Source organism: Oncorhynchus mykiss, unplaced genomic scaffold (genome assembly GCF_013265735.2).
Source record: "Oncorhynchus mykiss isolate Arlee unplaced genomic scaffold, USDA_OmykA_1.1 un_scaffold_498, whole genome shotgun sequence".
NCBI classification, from domain to species: Eukaryota; Metazoa; Chordata; class Actinopteri; order Salmoniformes; family Salmonidae; genus Oncorhynchus; species Oncorhynchus mykiss.
The window spans coordinates 3,803-26,780 of NW_023493945.1; the positions used below are offsets into that span (position 1 = coordinate 3,803).

The 22,978-nt window shown below is 50.5% G+C and overlaps 1 protein-coding gene across 2 annotated transcripts in view; it reads left to right on the forward strand.

The window, feature by feature from the left end:
* The first annotated feature begins 4,393 nt into the window (after window positions 1-4,393).
* Window positions 4,394-22,978, forward strand: part of LOC110514776 (RNA polymerase-associated protein LEO1) — a 30,243-nt gene continuing 11,658 nt past the window's right edge. The window contains exons 1-10 of one of the 2 annotated variants that reach the window (XM_036974367.1): window positions 4,394-4,569; window positions 5,010-5,155; window positions 5,245-5,519; window positions 5,649-6,124; window positions 7,139-7,501; window positions 8,390-8,484; window positions 14,175-14,323; window positions 14,535-14,619; window positions 17,093-17,187; window positions 18,887-19,021. In XM_036974367.1, coding sequence (XP_036830262.1) covers window positions 4,512-4,569; window positions 5,010-5,155; window positions 5,245-5,519; window positions 5,649-6,124; window positions 7,139-7,501; window positions 8,390-8,484; window positions 14,175-14,323; window positions 14,535-14,619; window positions 17,093-17,187; window positions 18,887-19,021 — 1,877 coding nt within the window. In that variant the 5' untranslated portion in view covers window positions 4,394-4,511. Of the gene's footprint in view, window positions 4,570-5,009; window positions 5,156-5,244; window positions 5,520-5,648; window positions 6,125-7,138; window positions 7,508-8,389; window positions 8,485-14,174; window positions 14,324-14,534; window positions 14,620-17,092; window positions 17,188-18,886; window positions 19,022-22,978 lie in introns of both variants that reach the window. The other variant, XM_036974366.1, reaches the window with a different exon arrangement.

The window sequence follows — 22,978 nt, forward strand, 5'->3', positions numbered from 1 at the left end:
GGAGTACAGAGGCTGGGCACCCCGATGCGGATGGCTCCCTCTGCCGGGAGTACAAAGGCTGGGCACCCCGATGCGGATGGCTCCCTCTGCCGGGAGTACAGAGGCTGGGCACCCCGATGCGGATGGCTCCCTCTGCCGGGAGTACAAAGGCTGGGCACCCCGATGCGGATGGCTCCCTCTGCCGGGAGTACAAAGGCTGGGCACCCCGATGCGGATGGCTCCCTCTGCCGGGAGTACAAAGGCTGGGCACCCCGATGCGGATGGCTCCCTCTGCCGGGAGTACAAAGGCTGGGCACCCCGATGCGGATGGCTCCCTCTGCCGGGAGTACAGAGGCTGGGCACCCCGATGCGGATGGCTCCCTCTGCCGGGAGTACAAAGGCTGGGCACCCCGATGCGGATGGCTCCCTCTGCCGGGAGTACAGAGGCTGGGCACCCCGATGCGGATGGCTCCCTCTGCCGGGAGTACAAAGGCTGGGCACCCCGATGCGGATGGCTCCCTCTGCCGGGAGTACAAAGGCTGGGCACCCCGATGCGGATGGCTCCCTCTGCCGGGAGTACAAAGGCTGGGCACCCCGATGCGGATGGCTCCCTCTGCCGGGAGTACAGAGGCTGGGCACCCCGATGCGGATGGCTCCCTCTGCCGGGAGTACAGAGGCTGGGCACCCCGATGCGGCTCCCTCTTTTTGACAGCATGAGAAGACTTTGCCTTTGTTTTGGTTGTTTTGTTTGTCAATTATGGTGTGCAGGGTGAATACGTGGTCTGTCGTATGGTAATTTGGTAAAAAGCCAATTTGATAAATCTCTCTCTCTCCCCATACCTGCCCTCTAAATACACCTCTGCTGTCTTCAACCAGGATCTCAGCGATCACTTTCTCAATGCCTGCGTGCGTACTGGGTCCATGGTCAAATGACCACCATGCATCACTGTCAAAAGCTCCCTAAAACACTTCAGCGAGCAGGCCTTTCTAATCGACCTGGCCCGGGTATCATGGTAGGATATTGACCTCATCCTGTCAGCAGAGGATGCCTGGTTGCTCTTCAAGAGTGCCTTCCTCTCCATCTTAAATTAGCATGCCCCGTTCAAAAAAATGAACTAAGAACAGATATAGCCCATCCTGTGGCGTTCTGCATTAGCATCGAATAGCCCCCGCGATATGCAACTTTTCAGGGAAGTCAGGAACCAATATACTCAGTCAGTTAGGAAAACAAAGGCTAGCTTTTTCAAACAGAAATTTGCTTCCTGTAGCACTAATTCCAAAAAGTTTTGGGACACTATAAAGTCCATGGAGAATAAGAGCAACTCCTCCCAGCTGCCCACTGCACTGAGGATAGGACACACTGTCACCACCGATAAATCTATGATAATCGATCATTTCAATAAGCATTTTTTCCATGGCTGGCCATGCTTTCCACCTGGCTACCCCATACCCTGGCCAACATCTCAGCACCCCCCTGCAGCAACTTGCCCAACCCCGCCCCCTCCACCCGCTTCTCCTTCACCCAAATCCAGACAGCTGATGTTCTGAAAGAACTGAAAAATGACTAGCCTGTTCAACCTCTCTTTTGTCTGAGATCCCTAAAGATTAGAATGCTGCCACGGTCATCGCCCTCTTCAAAGGGGGAGACATTCTAGACCCAAACTGTTGTAGACCTATATCCATCCTGCCCTGCCCTTCTAAAATCTTCGAAAGCCAAGTTAATAAACAGATCACTGACCATTTCGAATCCCACAGGTACCTTCTCCACTATGCAATCTGGTTTCAGAGCTGGTCATGGCTCTGACGCTGGACCTGTATGCTCTCGTTGGCTGGACCTCACTACATTATTCGTCGCCAAACCCACTGGCTCCAGGTCATCTATAAGACTTTGCTAGGTAAAGCCCTGCCTTATCTCAGATCTCACTGATCACCATAGCAACACCCACCCATAGCACGCACTCCAGCAGGTATATCTCACTGGTCATCCCCAAAGCCAACACTTCCTTTAGCCGCCTTTCCTTCCAGTTCTCTGCTGCCAATGACTGGAACAAATTGCAAAAATCTCTGAAGCTGGAGTCTTATATCTCCCTCTCTAACTTTAGGCATCAGCTGTCTGAGCAGCTTACCGATCACTGTACCTGTACACAGCCAATCTGTAAATAGCCCACCCAACTACCTCATCCCCATATTATTACTCACCCTCTTGCTCTTTGAAACCTAGTATCTCTACTTGCACATCATCATCTGCACATCTACAGTTGAAGTCTGAAGTTTACATACACATAGGCTGGAGTAATTAAAACTTGTTTTTCAACCACTCCACAAATTTCTTGTTAACAAACTATAGTTTTGGCAAGTCAGTTAGGACATCTACTTTGTGCATGACACAAGTACTTTTTCCAACAATAGTTTACAGACAGATTATTTCACTTAGAATTCACTGTATCACAATTCCAGTGGGTCAGAAGTTTACATACACTAATTTGACTGTGCCTTTTAAACAGCTTAAATTATGTCATGGCTTTAGAAGCTTCTGAGTCAATTGGAGGTGGACTTGTGGATGTATTTCAAGGCCTACCTTCAAACTCAGTGCCTCTTTGCTTGACATCATGGGAAAATCAAAAGAAATCAGTTAAGACCTCAGAAAACAAATTGTAGACCTCCACAAGTCTGGTTCATCCTTGGGAGCTATTTCCAAATGCCTGAAGGTACCATGTTCATCTGTACAAACAATAGTACGCAAGTAAAAACACCATGGGACCACGCAGCCGTCATACCGCTCAGGAAGGAGATGCGTTCTGTCTTCTAGAGATTAACGTACTTTGGTGCGAAAAGTGCAAATCAATTCCAGAACAACAGCAAAGGACCTTGTGAAGATGCTGGAGGAAACCGGTACAAAAGTATCTATATCCACAGTAAAAGAGTCCTATATCGACATAACCTGAAAGGCCGCTCATCAAGGAAGAAGCCACTGCTCCAAAACCGCCATAAATAAGCCAGACTACGGTTTGCAACTGCACATGGGGACAATCGTACTTTTTGGAGAAATGTCCTCTGGTCTGATGATACAAAAATAGACCTGTTTGGCCATAATGACCATCGTTATGTTTGGAGGAAAAAGGGGGACGCTTGCAAGCCGAAGAACACCATCCCAACTGTGAAGCACGGGGGTGGCAGCATCATGTTGTGGGGGTGCTTTGCTGCAGGAGGGACTGGTGCACTTCACAAAATAGATGGCATCATGAGGCAGGAAAATTATGTGGATATATTGAAGCAACATCTCAAGACATCAGTTAAATCTCAAATGGGTCTTCTAAATGGACAATGACCCCAAGCATACTTCCAAATTTGTGGAAAAATGGCTTAAGGACAACAAAGTCAAGGTATTGGAGTGGCCATCACAAGGCCCTGACCTCAATTCCAATCGAAAATTTGTGGGCAGAACTGAAAAAGCGTGTGTGAGCAAGGAGGCCTACAAACCTGACTCTGTTACACCAGCTCTGTCAGGAGGAATGGGCCAAAATTCACCCAACTTATTGTCGGAAGCTTGTGGAAGGCTACCCGAAACGTTTGACCCAAGTTAAACAATTTAAAGGCAATGCTACCAAATACTAATTGAGTGTATGTAAACTTCTGACCCACTGGGAATGTGATGAAAGAAATAAAAGCTTAAATGAATCATTCTCCCTACTATTATTCTGACATTTCACATTCTTAAAATAAAGTGGTGATCCTAACTGACCTAAGACAGGGAATTTTTAATAGGATTAAATGTCAGGAATTGTGAAAAACTGAGTTTAAATTTAATTGGCTAAGGTGTATGCAAACTTCCGACTTCAACTGCATCACTCCAGTATTAATGCTAAATTGTAATTATTTTCGCCTCTAGGGCCTATTTATTGCCTACTTCTCTAATCTTCTACATTTGCACACCCTGTACATAGATTGTTCTATTTTTCTTTTCTTTTGTGTTGTTGACTGTACGTTTGTTGTTGTTTGTGTCGCATTGCTTTGCTTCATCTTGGCCAGGTCGCATTTGGTAATGAGAACTTGTTCTCAACTGGCCTACCTGGTTTAAATAAAAGTGAAATAAAAATGTTTAAAATAAAATAATTCCAGGATCTTTATTGTTCAACAGGTGAGCCCCTCTCTCTACCAGATGAGAAAGGTCCTGTGCTGAGTGTCATCACCCAGCATTGATGCTCCGCACTGCTCACTCTCAGCACCCTTACAAAAAAAATACTGCAATTAGAGTGTAGTACACAGCAGTTATTCTGCAATTACTGCGTCCAAAATACCACAGTCGACTACAGATTCTGCACTTTTATAAACTGCAATCTTTTATGTCAGGGTTAAATGATAAAATAACACAATGATTTTCATTAACGTATTAATCTGATGCATGTTTACGTGCACCTTATTTCACAGCGCTCATCTGCCGCCACCCGGTGGATATTCAACGCAGTTAATCGTGTCGTGCTGAACTGGGAAAACGCTCATCTGTCACTTCCGGTTCGTCCTCATCGAAAGAAATGGCGGACATGGACGAACTGTTCGGGAGTGATGGGGACAGTGACAACGAACAAAGAGGTGAAGTTAGCCATCAAAATGCTGTTCCGAAAAGTTAGCTAAACACGTCTAAAGTTACGCTAGATGAATAGCTTTATGCGGTTACAGCAAGTAAGTTAGCTAATGTGATCTAGCTAAGGCCGGTTGGCTGATGCTAGCGAAGCTAACGTTAAGTAGCTAACAAGTAGCTAACGTTAGTAAAGAGGACCTTTGAGAATATCCATCAACAACCTAACTAGAACCAAAATAGCCAGTACATACTTGGTCCAGCACATTAACGTTAGCTAGCTAACTATCCAAGCTCCCCATAGGGCGTGCGTAGCTAACGTTAGTATTTGTGGTTATTTCACATGCATGTACATTTCTCCTCTGCTGAAAGCTAACATGACTGTGTGTGTGTGTGTGTGTGTGTGTGTGTGTGTGTGTGTGTGTGTGTGTGTGTGTGTGTGTGTGTGGCGCAGTGGTCTCAGCAGTGGCGTCTGGCTCTGGTTCAGGTTCTGAATCTGAGCCGGAGATGCCCAGGTCCCGTTCCCATAGTAACGCCTCCGGCAGCGACAGCGGGAGAGATGATGATGATGGACAAGATGGGGGAAAGCCCAACACCAAGGTGAGGTCCAGTTGTTTCAGTACATACACACACACACACAGGAAACACTCTTAACCTCAATAATGACATGGTATAACTCTATGAACCAGGAGCTGTTTGGGGATGACAGTGAAGAGGAGCGCCAAAGCCGACACAGCGACAACCAATCAAACCTGTCGGAACGCTCAGGAAACCAGTCGGACGCCAGCGTGCACTCGGAGCCCGAGGACAATGACCAGTCAGACGCGGAGCAGCACAGTGGGTCGGAGAGAGGGCACCGGGAGGAAGAGGAAGAAGATGGAGATCGAAGGTCAGAGGCAGGCAGTCCAGTATCGGGGGCAGGGAGCCCCAGGTCTGGGAGGGGCAGTGTTCGCTCTGAGAAGAGGTGAGGAGGAATGATTATGGATGGGTTTTATATAGGCTAGTGCTTTTTCATCTGGTATTGAAAACACTTTGAGTGAAAACAAATTTCATTGGAATGTACATAATTCAGAATAACTTTTTTTCCTGCCAGTATCCATAGCGACCCCGGCACCCCCCACTCGGCTCCCGGCACCCCCCACTCGGCTCCCGGCACCCCCCACTCGGCTCCCGGCACCCCACACTCGGCTCCCGGCACCCCCCACTCGGCTCCCGGCACCCCCCACTCGGCTCCCGGCACCCCCCACTCCGCGCCTGGCACCCCCCACTCCGCGCCTGGCACCCCCCTGTCAGACCCCGGTACCCCCCTGTCAGACCCCGGCACCCCCCTGTCAGACCCCGGCACCCCCCACTCAGGGCCCGGCACCCCCCACTCAGGGCCTGGAACCCCCCACTCAGATGGGGAGGGGTCAGGCAAGGAGAACCAATCAGATGATGAAAAGTGGGGAGGAGGGGCTAAGAGTGACCAATCAGAGGATGAGGAAGAGGAGAAGAAGCGGCACCAATCGGACGAAGAACGAGATAATTCTGATGAGGACGGGGCGGGGCACAGGAGCAGGAAGAAGTCAGGTATTGAAGAAAGTGTGTGTGTGGTCTGAAGGACCTTCCTCTAGCCACTCACTAGATCAGCCTTGGAGTTTGAAAAGAAAATTGTAGCAACCTTCAGCCACATCTGCTTTTCTCTTGTATTAATGTACTCTATCAAGCCTTATCAATATGATACTGTTGTATCACATCCTATATGCTATTGGTTGCTGCTGTGCCCTTGAACAAGGCACTTAACCCCCCCACAGCAGCAGTTCCCTGTGAACCCAGTCTGGCAGCTCCCCTTACCACTAAAAAAAAACCTCTACACAGCGCATTGTGACACTTGGCATTCAGGCCAAAGAGTTCAATCTTGGTTTCATCAAACCAGAAAATATTTTTTATCATGGTCTAAAAGTCCTTTAGGTGCCTTTTGGCAAACTCCAAGTGGGCTGTCATGTGCCTTTTACTGAGGAGTGGCTTCTGTCTGGCCATGCAGGTCACTGCTGTGGAGATGGTTGTTCTTCTGGAAGGTTCTCCAATCTCCACAGAGGAACTCTGGAGCTCTGTCAGAGTGACCATCGGGTTTCTTGGTCACCTCTCTGACCAAGGCCCTTCTCCTCCGACTGCTCAGTTTGTCCGGGCGGCCAGCTCTAGGAAGAGTCTTGGTGGTTCCAAACTTCTTCCATTTAATGGAATGATGGAGGCCACTGTGTTCTTGGGGACCTTCAATGCTTCAGACATTTTTTTTGGTACCCTTCCCCAGATCTGTACCTCGATACAATCCTGTCAAAATAATTTAATCAATTTTAGAATAAGACTGTAACGTAACGAAATGTGGAAAAAGTCAAGGGGTCTGAATACATTCAGAATGCGCTGTATGTTGATGTGTCTTCTTTCAGAGGGGTTGGGTTAAAAGGGAAGTAACATTTTGATTGGACCTTGTGTGCAATTGACCAGTAAAATGATCTTTAATATTTGTTTGAGCAATGACTGGAAGTCTACAGGAGAATTATAATAATTAAATGGTGTGTGTGTGTGTGTGTGTGTGTGCTTCAGAGTCTGCGAAGGGCAGTGACAGCGAGGATGACTTCGTCGGACGGAAAAACAAGAAGATGGCGTCTGCCTCGGACTCTGACAGCGATGTTGGAGCCAAGAAGAAGATGGCGGCGTCTGGCTCAGACTCTGACAGCGATGTTGGAGCCAAGAAGAAGATGGCGGCGTCTGGCTCAGACTCTGACAGCGATGTTGGAGCCAAGAAGAAGATGGCGGCGGCGTCTGGCTCAGACTCTGACAGCGACGTTGGAGCCAAGAAGAAGATGGCGGCGTCTGGCTCAGACTCTGACAGCGACGTTGGAGCCAAGAAGAATATGGCGGCGTCTGGCTCAGACTCTGACAGCGACGTTGGAGCCAAGAAGAAGGGTAAAGGTAAACCTAGATCTAACTTTCCCAAAAATCCCTGGTTTTCCAGAAATCCTGGTTGGAGGATTCCGGATTTCCTGCTTATCCCCGCCTGAATCCGGGAGTCTTCCAACCGGGAATTCTGGAAAATGTTAGAAAAATGCAACCCTAATCTGAAGAGTCCTATAGGAGGTCTCCTCAACGCATGCTAGGGGAGAAGATCCAAGGTTCCTCCTGGTGTAGGCTTGGCCGGTATATATCATATATACCAGGGATCATCAACTAGATTCAGTCGCAGGCTGATTTAAAAAATTAAATAAATAAAAAATATTATTCTTGAGTGGATTTTCCGGAAGGGGTCCGGAACATAATTACAAATCATTTGTAGACTGCAAATTGACCACAAAAAAAACCCCAAACAGAGATAATATTTGACTAAAACATCATTATTTCAAACCTTGCTTACATTTGTATGTATAATGCATGGGAATACTTGGGAACCGATTTTCCAGAATTAAAATCACTTGGAGCTGATTTCCTGGTGTTTTTAGTCTTTTATGTAAAAATAGAAAAAATTGTTCAACTTAGGGGGGGGGGGGGGGCAAATAAAAACCGTTTGGCCAGTGGGCCGCCGTTTGAGGAACCCTGATATATACAGGATACCGTATCCCGGTGTATTTGGAAATAGCCACAGGATGGTTTTGCAATAACGTTGTAACTATCTCATTTATTTAATTAATTCGAGTATTTGTAGCTACTTTTTATGTTATGAAATACAGTACCTGCAGTCAACGTGCAATACGCTTGGTGGTCTGCTTTGTCTCCTGTCACATTATTTTACATTCTGGAGCCTTGAGTCACTCACTGTTGTGCAGCATGATGACTCCTCTCTCTCCATCTCTTCCTCAGGTAAGAAGCCAGCAGCAGACGACCTGTTTGGAGAGGCAGACGACATCTCATCAGACAGTGATGCTGAGAAACCCCCCACTCCAGGACAACCCCTGGTGAGACACACTTTACCCCCCCCCCACTCCAGGACAACCCCTGGTGAGACATACCTTACCCCCCCCCCCCCCCCCCCCACTCCAGGACAACCCCTGGTGAGACATACCTTACCCCCCCCCCCCCCCCCCCCCCCCACTCCAGGACAACCCCTGGTGAGACATACTTTACCCCCCCCCACTCCAGGACAAACCCTGGTGAGACACACTTTACCCCCCCCCCCCCCCCCACTCCAGGACAACCCCTGGTGAGACATACTACCCCCCCCCCCCCCCCCCCCACTCCAGGACAACCTGGTGAGACATACTGTACCACCCCCCCCTCCCACTCCAGGACAACCCCTGGTGAGACACACTTTACCCCCCCCCCACTCCAGGACAACCCCTGGTGAGACACACTTCCCCCCCCCCCACTCCAGGACAACCCCTGGTGAGAGATACTTTACCCCACTCCAGGACAACCCCTGGTGAGACACACTGTACCACCCCCCCCCCCCCCCCACTCCAGGACAACCCCTGGTGAGACACACTTTACCCCCCCCCCCCCCCCACTCCAGGACAACCCCTGGTGAGACACACTTCCCCCCCCCCACTCCAGGACAACCCCTGGTGAGAGATACTTTACCCCACTCCAGGACAACCCCTGGTGAGAGATACTTTACCCCCCCCCCACTCCAGGACAAACCCTGGTGAGACACACTTTACCCCCCCCCCCCCCCCCCACTCCAGGACAAACCCTGGTGAGACATACTTTACCCCCCCCCCCCCCCCCCCACTCCAGGACAACCCCTGGTGAGACATACTTTACCCCCCCCCCCTACTCCAGGACAACCCCTGGTGAGACATACCTTACCCCCCCCACTCCAGGACAACCCCTGGTGAGACACACTTTACCCCCCCCCCACTCCAGGACAACCCCTGGTGAGAGATACTTTACCCCCCCCCACTCCAGGACAACCCCTGGTGAGAGATACTTTACCCCCCCCACTCCAGGACAACCCCTGGTGAGACACACTTTATCCCCCCCCCACTACTCCAGGACAACCCCTGGTGAGACATACTTTACCCCCCCACTCCAGGACAACCTGGTGAGACATACTGTACCACCCTCCCACTCCAGGACAACCCCTGGTGAGACACACTTTACCCCCCCCCCCCCACTCCAGGACAACCCCTGGTGAGACACACTTCCCCCCCCCCCCCCACTCCAGGACAACCCCTGGTGAGAGATACTTTACCCCCCCACTCCAGGACAACCCCTGGTGAGAGATACTTTACCCCCCCCCACTCCAGGACAAACCCTGGTGAGACACACTTTACCCCCCCCCCCCACTCAAGGACAACCCCTGGTGAGACACACTTTACCCCCCCCCCCCCCCCACTCCAGGACAACCCCTGGTGAGACACACTTCCCCCCCCCACTCCAGGACAACCCCTGGTGAGAGATACTTTACCCCCCCCACTCCAGGACAAACCCTGGTGAGACACACTTTACCCCCCCCCCACTCCAGGACAAACCCTGGTGAGACACACTTTACCCCCCCCCCCCCACTCCAGGACAACCCCTGGTGAGACATACTTTACCCCCCCACTCCAGGACAACCCCTGGTGAGACACACTTTACCCCCCCACTCCAGGACAACCTCTGGTGAGACACACTTTACCACCCCCCCCCCCCACTCCAGGACAACCCCTGGTGAGAGATACTTTACCCCACTCCAGGACAACCCCTGGTGAGAGATACTTTACCCCCCCCCACTCCAGGACAAACCCTGGTGAGACACACTTTACCCCCCCACTCCAGGACAACCCCTGGTGAGACACACTTTACCACCCCCCCCCCCCCCCACTCCAGGACAAACCCTGGTGAGAGATACTTTACCCCACTCCAGGACAACCCCTGGTGAGAGATACTTTACCCCCCCCACTCCAGGACAAACCCTGGTGAGACACACTTTACCCCCCCCCCCCCCCACTCCAGGACAAACCCTGGTGAGACACACTTTACCCCCCCCCCCCCCACTCCAGGACAACCCCTGGTGAGACATACTACCCCCCCCCCCCCCCCCCCCCCCACTCCAGGACAACCTGGTGAGACATACTGTACCACCCCCCCCTCCCACTCCAGGACAACCCCTGGTGAGACACACTTCCCCCCCCCCCACTCCAGGACAACCCCTGGTGAGACACACTGTACCACCCCCCCCCCCCCCCCCCCACTCCAGGACAACCCCTGGTGAGACACACTTTACCTCCCCCCCCCACTCCAGGACAACCCCTGGTGAGACACACTTCCCCCCCCCCACTCCAGGACAACCCCTGGTGAGAGATACTTTACCCCACTCCAGGACAACCCCTGGTGAGAGATACTTTACCCCCCCCCACTCCAGGACAAACCCTGGTGAGACACACTTTACCCCCCCCCCCCCCCACTCCAGGACAAACCCTGGTGAGGCATACTTTACCCCCCCCCCCCCCCCCCCACTCCAGGACAACCCCTGGTGAGACATACTTTACCCCCCCCCCCCTACTCCAGGACAACCCCTGGTGAGAGATACTTTACCCCCCCCACTCCAGGACAAACCCTGGTGAGAGATACTTTACCCCCCCCACTCCAGGACAACCCCTGGTGAGACACACTTTACCCCCCCCCCCCCCACTCCAGGACAACCCCTGGTGAGACATACCTTACCCCCCCACTCCAGGACAACCCCTGGTGAGACACACTTTACCCCCCCCCCACTCCAGGACAACCCCTGGTGAGAGATACTTTACCCCCCCCCACTCCAGGACAACCCCTGGTGAGAGATACTTTACCCCCCCCCACTCCAGGACAACCCCTGGTGAGACACACTTTATCCCCCCCCACTACTCCAGGACAACCCCTGGTGAGACATACTTTACCCCCCCACTCCAGGACAACCTGGTGAGACATACTGTACCTCCCTCCCACTCCAGGACAACCCCTGGTGAGACACACTTTACCCCCCCCCCCCACTCCAGGACAACCCCTGGTGAGACACACTCCCCCCCCCCCCCCCACTCCAGGACAACCCCTGGTGAGAGATACTTTACCCCCCCACTCCAGGACAACCCCTGGTGAGAGATACTTTACCCCCCCCCACTCCAGGACAAACCCTGGTGAGACACACTTTACCCCCCCCCCCCCACTCAAGGACAACCCCTGGTGAGACACACTTTACCCCCCCCCCCCCCCCCCCACTCCAGGACAACCCCTGGTGAGACACACTTCCCCCCCCACTCCAGGACAACCCCTGGTGAGAGATACTTTACCCCCCCCACTCCAGGACAAACCCTGGTGAGACACACTTTACCCCCCCCCCACTCCAGGACAAACCCTGGTGAGACACACTTTACCCCCCCCCCCACTCCAGGACAACCCCTGGTGAGACATACTTTACCCCCCCACTCCAGGACAACCCCTGGTGAGACACACTTTACCCCCCCACTCCAGGACAACCCCTGGTGAGACACACTTTACCACCCCCCCCCCCCACTCCAGGACAACCCCTGGTGAGAGATACTTTACCCCACTCCAGGACAACCCCTGGTGAGAGATACTTTACCCCCCCACTCCAGGACAAACCCTGGTGAGACACACTTTACCACCCCCCCCCCCCCCCCCACTCCAGGACAAACCCTGGTGAGAGATACTTTACCCCACTCCAGGACAACCCCTGGTGAGAGATACTTTACCCCCCCCACTCCAGGACAAACCCTGGTGAGACACACTTTACCCCCCCCCCCCCCCCCCACTCCAGGACAACCCCTGGTGAGACATACTTTACCCTCCCCCCCCCCCCCCCCCCCCACTCCAGGACAACCCCTGGTGAGACATACTCTACCCCCCCCCCCCCACTCCAGGACAACCCCTGGTGAGACATACTTTACCCCCCCCCCCCCCCCCCCCACTCCAGGACAACCCCTGGTGAGACATACTTTACCCCCCCCCCCCCCACTCCAGGACAACCCCTGGTGAGACATACTCTACCCCCCCCCCCCCCACTCCAGGACAACCCCTGGTGAGAGATACTTTACCCCCCCCACTCCAGGACAAACCCTGGTGAGAGATACTTTACCCCCCCCCACTCCAGGACAACCCCTGGTGAGACACACTTTACCCCCCCCCCCCCCCCCACTCCAGGACAACCCCTGGTGAGACACACTTTACCCCCCCCCCCACTCCAGGACAACCCCTGGTGAGACATACTACCCCCCCCCCCCCCCCCACTCCAGGACAACCCCTGGTGAGACATACCTTACCCCCCCCCACTCCAGGACAACCCCTGGTGAGACACACTTTATCCCCCCCCCACTACTCCAGGACAACCCCTGGTGAGACACACTGTACCACCCCCCCCACCCCCCCCCTCCCACTCCAGGACAACCCCTGGTGAGACACACTTCCCCCCCCCCCCACTCCAGGACAACCCCTGGTGAGAGATACTTTACCCCACTCCAGGACAACCCCTGGTGAGACACACTTTACCCCCCCCCACTCCAGGACAACCCCTGGTGAGAGATACTTTACCCCCCCCACTCCAGGACAAACCCTGGTGAGAGATACTTTACCCCCCCCACTCCAGGACAAACCCTGGTGAGACACACTTTACCCCCCCCCCCCCCCCCCACTCCAGGACAAACCCTGGTGAGACATACTTTACCCCCCCACTCCAGGACAACCCCTGGTGAGACATACTTTACCCCCCCCCCCCCCCACTCCAGGACAACCCCTGGTGAGACATACTTTACCCCCCCCCCCCCCCACTCCAGGACAACCCCTGGTGAGAGATACTTTACCCCCCCCACTCCAGGACAACCCCTGGTGAGACACACTTTACCCCCCCCCCCCCCCCCCACTCCAGGACAACCCCTGGTGAGACACACTTTACCCCCCCCACTCCAGGACAACCCCTGGTGAGACATACTACCCCCCCCCCCCCCACTCCAGGACAACCCCTGGTGAGACATACCTCACCCCCCCCACTCCAGGACAACCCCTGGTGAGACACACTTTATCCCCCCCCCCACTACTCCAGGACAACCTGGTGAGACATACTGTACCACCCCCCCCCCCCCCTCCCACTCCAGGACAACCCCTGGTGAGACACACTTAACCCCCCCCCCCCCACTCCAGGACAACCCCTGGTGAGACACACTTCCCCCCCCCCCCCCCCACTCCAGGACAACCCCTGGTGAGAGACACTTTATCCCCCCCCCACTACTCCAGGACAACCCCTGGTGAGACATACTTTACCCCCCCACTCCAGGACAACCTGGTGAGACATACTGTACCACCCCCCCCCCCCCCCCCCCCCCACTCCAGGACAACCCCTGGTGAGACACACTTCCCCCCCCCCCCCACTCCAGGACAACCCCTGGTGAGAGACACTTTACCTCTGCATGTTACAATAACTAATAATGAAGAGTCTGTGTGTGTCTCTCTGTGTGTGTGTCTCTCTGTGTGTGTGTCTCTCTGTGTGTGTGTGTCTCTCTGTGTGTGTGTGTCTCTCTGTGTGTGTGTGTCTCTCTGTGTGTGTGTGTCTCTCTGTGTGTGTGTGTCTCTCTGTGTGTGTGTGTCTCTCTGTGTGTGTGTGTCTCTGTGTGTGCGTGTCTCTCTGTGTGTGCGTGTCTCTCTGTGTGTGTGTCTCTGTGCGTGTTTCTCTCCCCAGGACCAAGAGGATGGTATGGAAGGGGAGCAGGCTGAGGAGGAGCCCGTCCCAGAGACTCGTATCGAGGTGGAGATTCCTAAAGTCAGCACTGATCTAGGATCAGACCTCTACTTCGTCAAACTACCCAACTTCCTCTCTGTTGAGCCCAGGTTAGACTCACCCCAGATGGTCCCAGTTCACTTACTGACCCTCCCCCTGACCCTAGACCCTGACACCCCCCGGACCCTAACCCTGACCCCTAACTCTGACCTTCTCCTGAGCATCCCATGTTTTCAGATGTGAAGGGTCTGGATAGGTAGAAGCAGTGTCTTCTCTCTGAACTCTGTATCTGATGTGATGTGTGTGTTCCTCTCTGTTCAGACCCTTTGACTCCCAGTACTATGAAGATGAGTTTGAGGATGAGGAGATGTTGGATGAAGAGGGACGGACCAGGCTCAAACTGAAGGTGTGTGTGTGCTCAGTTCTTGCCCTGTGTGTGTGATGTGACAGTATTGTGTGTGTTGTGATGTGACAGTTTTGTGATGTGACAGTGTTGTGTATTGATGTGACAGTTTTGTGTGTTGACAGTGGTTTGTATTGATGTTATAGTGTTGTGTATTGATGTGACAGTGTTGGGAGTGATGTGACAGTGTTGGGAGTGATGTGACAGTGTTGTGTTTTGATGTGACAGTGTTGTGTTTTGATGTGACAGTGTTGTGTATTGATGTGACAGTGTTGGGAGTGATGTGATAGTGTTGTGTATTGATGTGACAGTGTTGGGAGTGATGTGATAGTGTTGGGAGTGATGTGATAGTGTTGGGAGTGATGTGATAGTGTTGGGAGTGATGTGACAGTGTTGTGTTTTGATGTGACAGTGTTGTGTTTTGATGTGACAGTGTTGTGTTTTGATGTGACAGTGTTGTGTTTTGATGTGACAGTGTTGTGTATTGATGTGACAGTGTTGGGAGTGATGTGACAGTGTTGTGTATTGATGTGACAGTGTTGGGAGTGATGTGACAGTGTTGTGTTTTGATGTGACAGTGTTGTGTTTTGATGTGACAGTGTTGTGTATTGATGTGACAGTGTTGGGAGTGATGTGACAGTGTTGTGTGTGTGATGTGATAGTGTTGGGAGTGATGTGACAGTGTTGTGTTTTGATGTGACAGTGTTGTGTTTTGATGTGATAGTGTTGTGTGTGATGTGACAGTGTTGTGTTTTGATGTGACAGTGTTGTGTTTTGATGTGACAGTGTTGTGTGTGATGTGATAGTGTTGTGTTTTGATGTGACAGTGTTGGGAGTGATGTGATAGTGTTGTGTTTTGATGTGACAGTGTTGTGTTTTGATGTGACAGTGTTGTGTTTTGATGTGATAGTGTTGTGTGTGATGTGACAGTGTTGTGTGTGTGTGTGTGTGATGTGACAGTGTTTTGTGTGTGTGTGTGATGTGACAGTGATGTGACAGTGGTGTGATGTGACAGTGTTGTGTGTGTGATGTGACAGTGTTGTGTGTGTGATGTGACAGTGTTGTGTGTGTGATGTGACAGTGATGTGGTGTGATAGTGTTGTGAGTGATGTGACAGTGTTGTGTGTGTGATGTGACAGTGATGTGACAGTGTTGTGAGTGATGTGATGTGACAGTGTTGTGATGTGACAATGTTGTGTGTGTGATGTGTTGTGTGTGTGATGTGTTGTGTGTGTGATGTGTTGTGTGTGTGTGTGATGTGACAGTGTTGTGATGTGACAGTGTTGTGTGTGTGTGATGTGACAGTGTTGTGTGTGTGTGATGTGACAGTGTTGTGTGTGATGTGACAGTGTTGTGTGTGTGTGTGTGTGTGTGTGATGTGACAGTGTTGTGTGTGTGTGATGTGACAGTGTTGCGTGTGATGTGTTTGTGTGTGATTTGACAGTGTTGTGTGTGTGTGTGTGATGTGACAGTGTTGTGATGTGACAGTGTTGTGTGTGATGTGACAGTGTTGTGTGTGATGTGACAGTGTTGTGTGTGATGTGACAGTGTTGTGTTTGTGTGTGATGGGACAGTGTTGTGTGTGTGATGTGACCGTGTTCTGTGTGATGTAACAATGTTGTGTGTGATGGGACGGTGTTGTGATGTGACGGTGTTCTGTGTGATGTGACAGTGTTGTGATGTGACGGTGTTGTGTGTGATGTGACAGTGTTGTGTGTGATGTGACGGTGTTGTGTGTGATGGGACGGTGTTGTGTGTGTGATGGGACGGTGTTGTATGTGATGGGACGGTGATGTTTGTGATGGGACGGTGATGTTTGTGATGTGACGGTGACGTGTTCTGAGTGATGTGACGGTGACGTGTTCTGTGTGATGTAACAGTGATCTGTGTGATGTAACAGTGATCTGTGTGATGTAACAGTGTTGTGATGTAACAGTGCTCTGTGTGATATAACAGTGTTGTGTGTGTGTGTGATGTAACAGTGTTCTGTGTGATGTAACAGTGTTGTGATGTAACAGTGATCTGTGTGATGTAACAGTGTTGTGATATAACAGTGCTCTGTGTGATATAACAGTGTTGTGTGTGTGTGTGATGTAACAGTGTTCTGTGTGATGTAACAGTGTTGTGATGTAACAGTGTTCTGTGTGATGTAACAGTGCTCTGTGTGATGTAACAGTGTTGTGATGGAACAGTGATATGTGTGATGGGACTGTGATGTGACATTGTTCTGTGGGATGTAACAGTGTTCTGTGTGATGTAACAGTGTTCTGTGTGATGTAACAGTGTTCTGTGTGATGTAACAGTGTTCTGTGTGATGTAACAGTGCTCTGTGTGATGTAACAGTGTTGTGATGGAACAGTGATATGTGTGATGGGACTGTGATGTGACAGTGTTCTGTGTGATGTAACAGTGTTCTGTGTGATGTAACAGTGTTGTAATGTAACAGTGTTGTAATGTAACAGTGCTCTGTGTTCAGGTTGAGAATACTATCCGGTGGAGAGCCAAGAAAGACGAGGAGGGGAACGAGAGCAGAGAGAGTAACGCCCGCATCGTCAAGTGGTCTGACGGCAGGTCAGCGCGCGCACACACACACGTACACACACACACAAGACCCTCAGAGGGCTAGATGAAGAGGAGTAACGCTGGGACAGCTGATGAAGAGGAGTAACGCTGGGACAGCTGATGAAGAGGAGTAACGCTGGGACAGCTGATGAAGAGGAATAACGCTGGGACAGCTGATGAAGAGGAGTAACGCTGGGACTCCTGATGAAGAGGAGTAACGCTGGGACAGCTGATGAAGAGGAGTAACGCTGGGACAGCTGATGAAGAGGAGTAACGCTGGGACAGCTGATGAAGAGGAATAACGCTGGGACAGCTGATGAAGAGGAGTAACGCTGGGACTCCTGATGAAGAGGAGTAACGCTGGGACAGCTGATGAAGAGGAGTAACGCTGGGACAGCTGATGAAGAGGAGTAACGCTGGGACTCCTGATGAAGAGGAATAACGCTGGGACTCCTGATGAAGAGGAGTAACGCTGGGACTCCTGATGAAGAGGAGTAACGCTGGGACTCCTGATGAAGAGGAGTAACGCTGGGACAGCTGATGAAGAGGAGTAACGCTGGGACTCCTGATGAAGAGGAGTAACGCTGGGACTCCTGATGAAGAGGAGTAACGCTGGGACTCCTGATGAAGAGGAGTAACGCTGGGACTCCTGATGAAGAGGAGTAACGCTGGACAGCTGATGAAGAGGAGTAACGCTGGGACTCCTGATGAAGAGGAGTAACGCTGGGACTCCTGATGAAGAGGAGTAACGCTGGGACTCCTGATGAAGAGGAGTAACGCTGGGACTCCTGATGAAGAGGAGTAACGCTGGGACTCCTGATGAAGAGGAGTAACGCTGGGACTCCTGATGAAGAGGAGTAACGCTGGGACTCCTGATGAAGAGGAGTAACGCTGGGACTCCTGATGAAGAGGAGTAACGCTGGACAGCTGATGAAGAGGAGTAACGCTGGGACTCCTGATGAAGAGGAGTAACGCTGGGACTCCTGATGAAGAGGAGTAACGCTGGGACTCCTGATGAAGAGGAGTAACGCTGGACTCCTGATGAAGAGGAGTAACGCTGGGACTCCTGATGAAGAGGAGTAACGCTGAGACAGCTGATGAAGAGGAGTAACGCTGGGACTCCTGATGAAGAGGAGTAACGCTGGACTCCTGATGAAGAGGAGTAACGCTGGGACTCCTGATGAAGAGGAGTAACGCTGGACAGCTGATGAAGAGGAGTAACGCTGGGACAGCTGATGAAGAGGAGTAACGCTGGGACTCCTGATGAAGAGGAGTAACGCTGGACTCCTGATGAAGAGGAGTAACGCTGGGACAGCTGATGAAGAGGAGTAACGCTGGGACTCCTGATGAAGAGGAGTAACGCTGGGACTCCTGATGAAGAGGAGTAACGCTGGGACTCCTGATGAAGAGGAGTAACGCTGGGACTCCTGATGAAGAGGAGTAACGCTGGGACTCCTGATGATTGTGTTTGAATAATTAATACATTGATTTAACAATGGGGAAATGTGTGTTTACGTGTGTATGTATCTGTGGATGTGTTCTGTCTTCACAGCATGTCTCTCCACCTGGGTAACGAAGGTGTTTGATGTGTTCTGTCTCCACAGCATGTCTCTCCACCTGGGTAACGAAGGTGTTTGATGTGTTCTGTCTCCACAGCATGTCTCTCCACCTGGGTAACGAAGGTGTTTGATGTGTTCTGTCTCCACAGCATGTCTCTCCACCTGGGCAACGAGGTGTTTGATGTGTATAAAGCTCCTCTCCAAGGAGACCACAACCACCTGTTCATCAGACAAGGAACTGGACTACAGGGACAGGCTGTGTTCAAGACCAAACTCACCTTCAGGTAACACTGTCTATACACACACACACACACACACACACACACACACACACACACACACACTGTATGTAGGCATACACACACCTTGCTCTTTGTCTGAACCCCAACCCAAAGCTCTGAAAGACGTCATGCACCGAATACAGGAACACGTTCCGTCCAGATGGTATAGTGAACAACAACACAGTATCTAAGCTGAGCTGAGCTCCGTCCAGATGGTATAGTGAACAACAACACAGTATCTGAGCTGAGCTCCGTCCAGATGGAATAGTGGACAACAACACAGTATCTAAGCTGAGCTCCGTCCAGATGGTATAGTGAACAACAACACAGTATCTAAGCTGAGCTGAGATCCCTCCAGATGGAATAGTGAACAACAACACAGTATCTAAGCTGAGCTCCCTCCAGATGGTATAGTGAACAACAACACAGTATCTAAGCTGAGCTCCGTCCAGATGGAATAGTGGACAACAACACAGTATCTAAGCTGAGCTCCCTCCAGATGGTATAGTGAACAACAACACAGTATCTAAGCTGAGCTCCGTCCAGATGGAATAGTGAACAACAACACAGTATCTAAGCTGAGCTCCCTCCAGATGGAATAGTGAACAACAACACAGTATCTAAGCTGAGCTGAGCTCCCTCCAGATGGAATAGTGGACAACAACACAGTATCTAAGCTGAGCTCCCTCCAGATGGTATAGTGAACAACAACACAGTATCTAAGCTGAGCTCCCTCCAGATGGTATAGTGAACAACAACACAGTATCTAAGCTGAGCTCCCTCCAGATGGAATAGTGAACAACAACACAGTATCTAAGCTGAGCTGAGCTCCCTCCAGATGGAATAGTGAACAACAACACAGTATCTAAGCTGAGCTCCCTCCAGATGGTATAGTGGACAACAACACAGTATCTAAGCTGAGCTCCCTCCAGATGGAATAGTGGACAACAACACAGTATCTAAGCTGAGCTCCCTCCAGATGGAATAGTGAACAACAACACAGTATCTAAGCTGAGCTCCCTCCAGATGGAATAGTGGACAACAACACAGTATCTAAGCTGAGCTCCCTCCAGATGGTATAGTGGACAACAACACAGTATCTAAGCTGAGCTCCCTCCAGATGGAATAGTGGACAACAACACAGTATCTAAGCTGAGCTCCCTCCAGATGGAATAGTGAACAACAACATAGTATCTAAGCTGAGCTCCCTCCAGATGGAATAGTGGACAACAACACAGTATCTAAGCTGAGCTCCCTCCAGATGGAATAGTGAACAACAACACAGTATCTAAGCTGAGCTCCCTCCAGATGGAATAGTGAACAACAACACAGTATCTAAGCTGAGCTCCCTCCAGATGGAATAGTGAACAACACAGTATCTAAGCTGAGCTCCCTCCAGATGGAATAGTGAACAACACAGTATCTAAGCTGAGCTCCCTCCAGATGGAATAGTGGACAACAACACAGTATCTAAGCTGAGCTCCCTCCAGATAGAATAGTGGACAACAACACAGTATCTAAGCTGAGCTGAGCTCCCTCCAGATGGAATAGTGAACAACAACACAGTATCTAAGCTGAGCTCCCTCCAGATGGAATAGTGAACAACAACACAGTATCTAAGCTGAGCTGAGCTCCCTCCAGATGGAATAGTGGACAACAACACAGTATCTAAGCTGAGCTCCCTCCAGATGGAATAGTGGACAACAACACAGTATCTAAGCTGAGCTCCCTCCAGATGGAATAGTGAACAACAACACAGTATCTAAGCTGAGCTGAGCTCCCTCCAGATGGAATAGTGGACAACAACACAGTATCTAAGCTGAGCTGAGCTCCCTCCAGATGGAATAGTGGACAACAACACAGTATCTAAGCTGAGCTCCCTCCAGATGGAATAGTGAACAACAACACAGTATCTAAGCTGAGCTCCCTCCAGATGGAATAGTGAACAACAACACAGTATCTAAGCTGAGCTCCGTCCAGATGGAATAGTGGACAACAACACAGTATCTAAGCTGAGCTCCGTCCAGATGGAATAGTGAACAACAACACAGTATCTAAGCTGAGCTGAGCTCCCTCCAGATGGAATAGTGGACAACAACACAGTATCTAAGCTGAGCTGAGCTCCCTCCAGATGGAATAGTGGACAACAACACAGTATCTAAGCTGAGCTGAGCTCCCTCCAGATGGAATAGTGGACAACAACACAGTATCTAAGCTGAGCTGAGCTCCCTCCAGATGGAATAGTGGACAACAACACAGTATCTAAGCTGAGCTGAGCTCCCTCCAGATGGAATAGTGGACAACAACACAGTATCTAAGCTGAGCTGAGCTCCCTCCAGATGGAATAGTGGACAACAACACAGTATTTTAGCTGAGCTCCGTCCAGATGGAATAGTGGACAACAACACAGTATCTAAGCTGAGCTGAGCTCCCTCCAGATGGTATAGTGAACAACAACACAGTATCTAAGCTGAGCTCCCTCCAGATGGTATAGTGAACAACAACACAGTATCTAAGCTGAGCTGAGCTCCCTCCAGATGGTATAGTGAACAACAACACAGTATCTAAGCTGAGCTCCGTCCAGATGGAATAGTGGACAACAACACAGTGTCTAAGCTGAGCTCCGTCCAGATAGAATAGTGGACAACAACACAGTATCTAAGCTGAGCTCCCTCCAGATGGTATAGTGGACAACAACACAGTATCTAAGCTGAGCTCCGTCCAGATAGAATAGTGGACAACAACACAGTATTTTAGCTGAGCTCCGTCCAGATGGAATAGTGAACAACAACACAGTATCTAAGCTGAGCTCCCTCCAGATAGAATAGTGGACAACAACACAGTATCTAAGCTGAGCTGAGCTCCCTCCAGATGGAATAGTGGACAACAACACAGTATCTAAGCTGAGCTCCGTCCAGATAGAATAGTGGACAACAACACAGTATCTAAGCTGAGCTCCCTCCAGATGGTATAGTGGACAACAACACAGTATCTAAGCTGAGCTCCCTCCAGATGGTATAGTGAACAACAACACAGTATCTAAGCTGAGCTCCCTCCAGATGGAATAGTGGACAACAACACAGTATCTAAGCTGAGCTCCCTCCAGATGGAATAGTGGACAACAACACAGTATCTAAGCTGAGCTCCCTCCAGATGGAATAGTGGACAACAACACAGTATCTAATCTGAGAACGGGACTTGTTTTGGTACAGTAGTAGAAGGGGACTTGTTTTGGTACAGTATTAGAAGGGGACTTGTTTTGGTACAGTATTACAATAGAAGGGGACTTGTTTTGGTACAGTATTACAATAGAAGGGGACTTGTTTTGGTACAGTATTAAAATGGGACTTGTTTTGGTACAGTATTAAAATGGGACTTGTTTTGGTACAGTATTAGAATGGGACTTGTTTTGGTACAGTATTAGAATAGAAGGGGACTTGTTTTGATACAGTATTACAATAGAAGGGGACTTGTTTTGGTACAGTATTACAATAGAAGGGGATTTGTTTTGGTACAGTATTAGAATAGAATGGGACTTGTTTTGGTACAGTATTACAATAGAAGGGGACTTGTTTTGGTACAGTATTAAAATGGGACTTGTTTTGGTACAGTATTAAAATGGGACTTGTTTTGGTACAGTATTAGAATGGGACTTGTTTTGGTACAGTATTAGAATAGAAGGGGACTTGTTTTGATACAGTATTACAATAGAAGGGGACTTGTTTTGGTACAGTATTACAATAGAAGGGGATTTGTTTTGGTACAGTATTACAATAGAAGGGGACTTGTTTTGGTACAGTATTACAATAGAAGGGGACTTGTTTTGGTACAGTATTACAATAGAAGGGGACTTGTTTTGGTACAGTATTACAATAGAAGGGGACTTGTTTTGGTACAGTATTACAATGGAATGGGACTTGTTTTGGTACAGTATTAGAACAGGACTTGTTTTGGTACAGT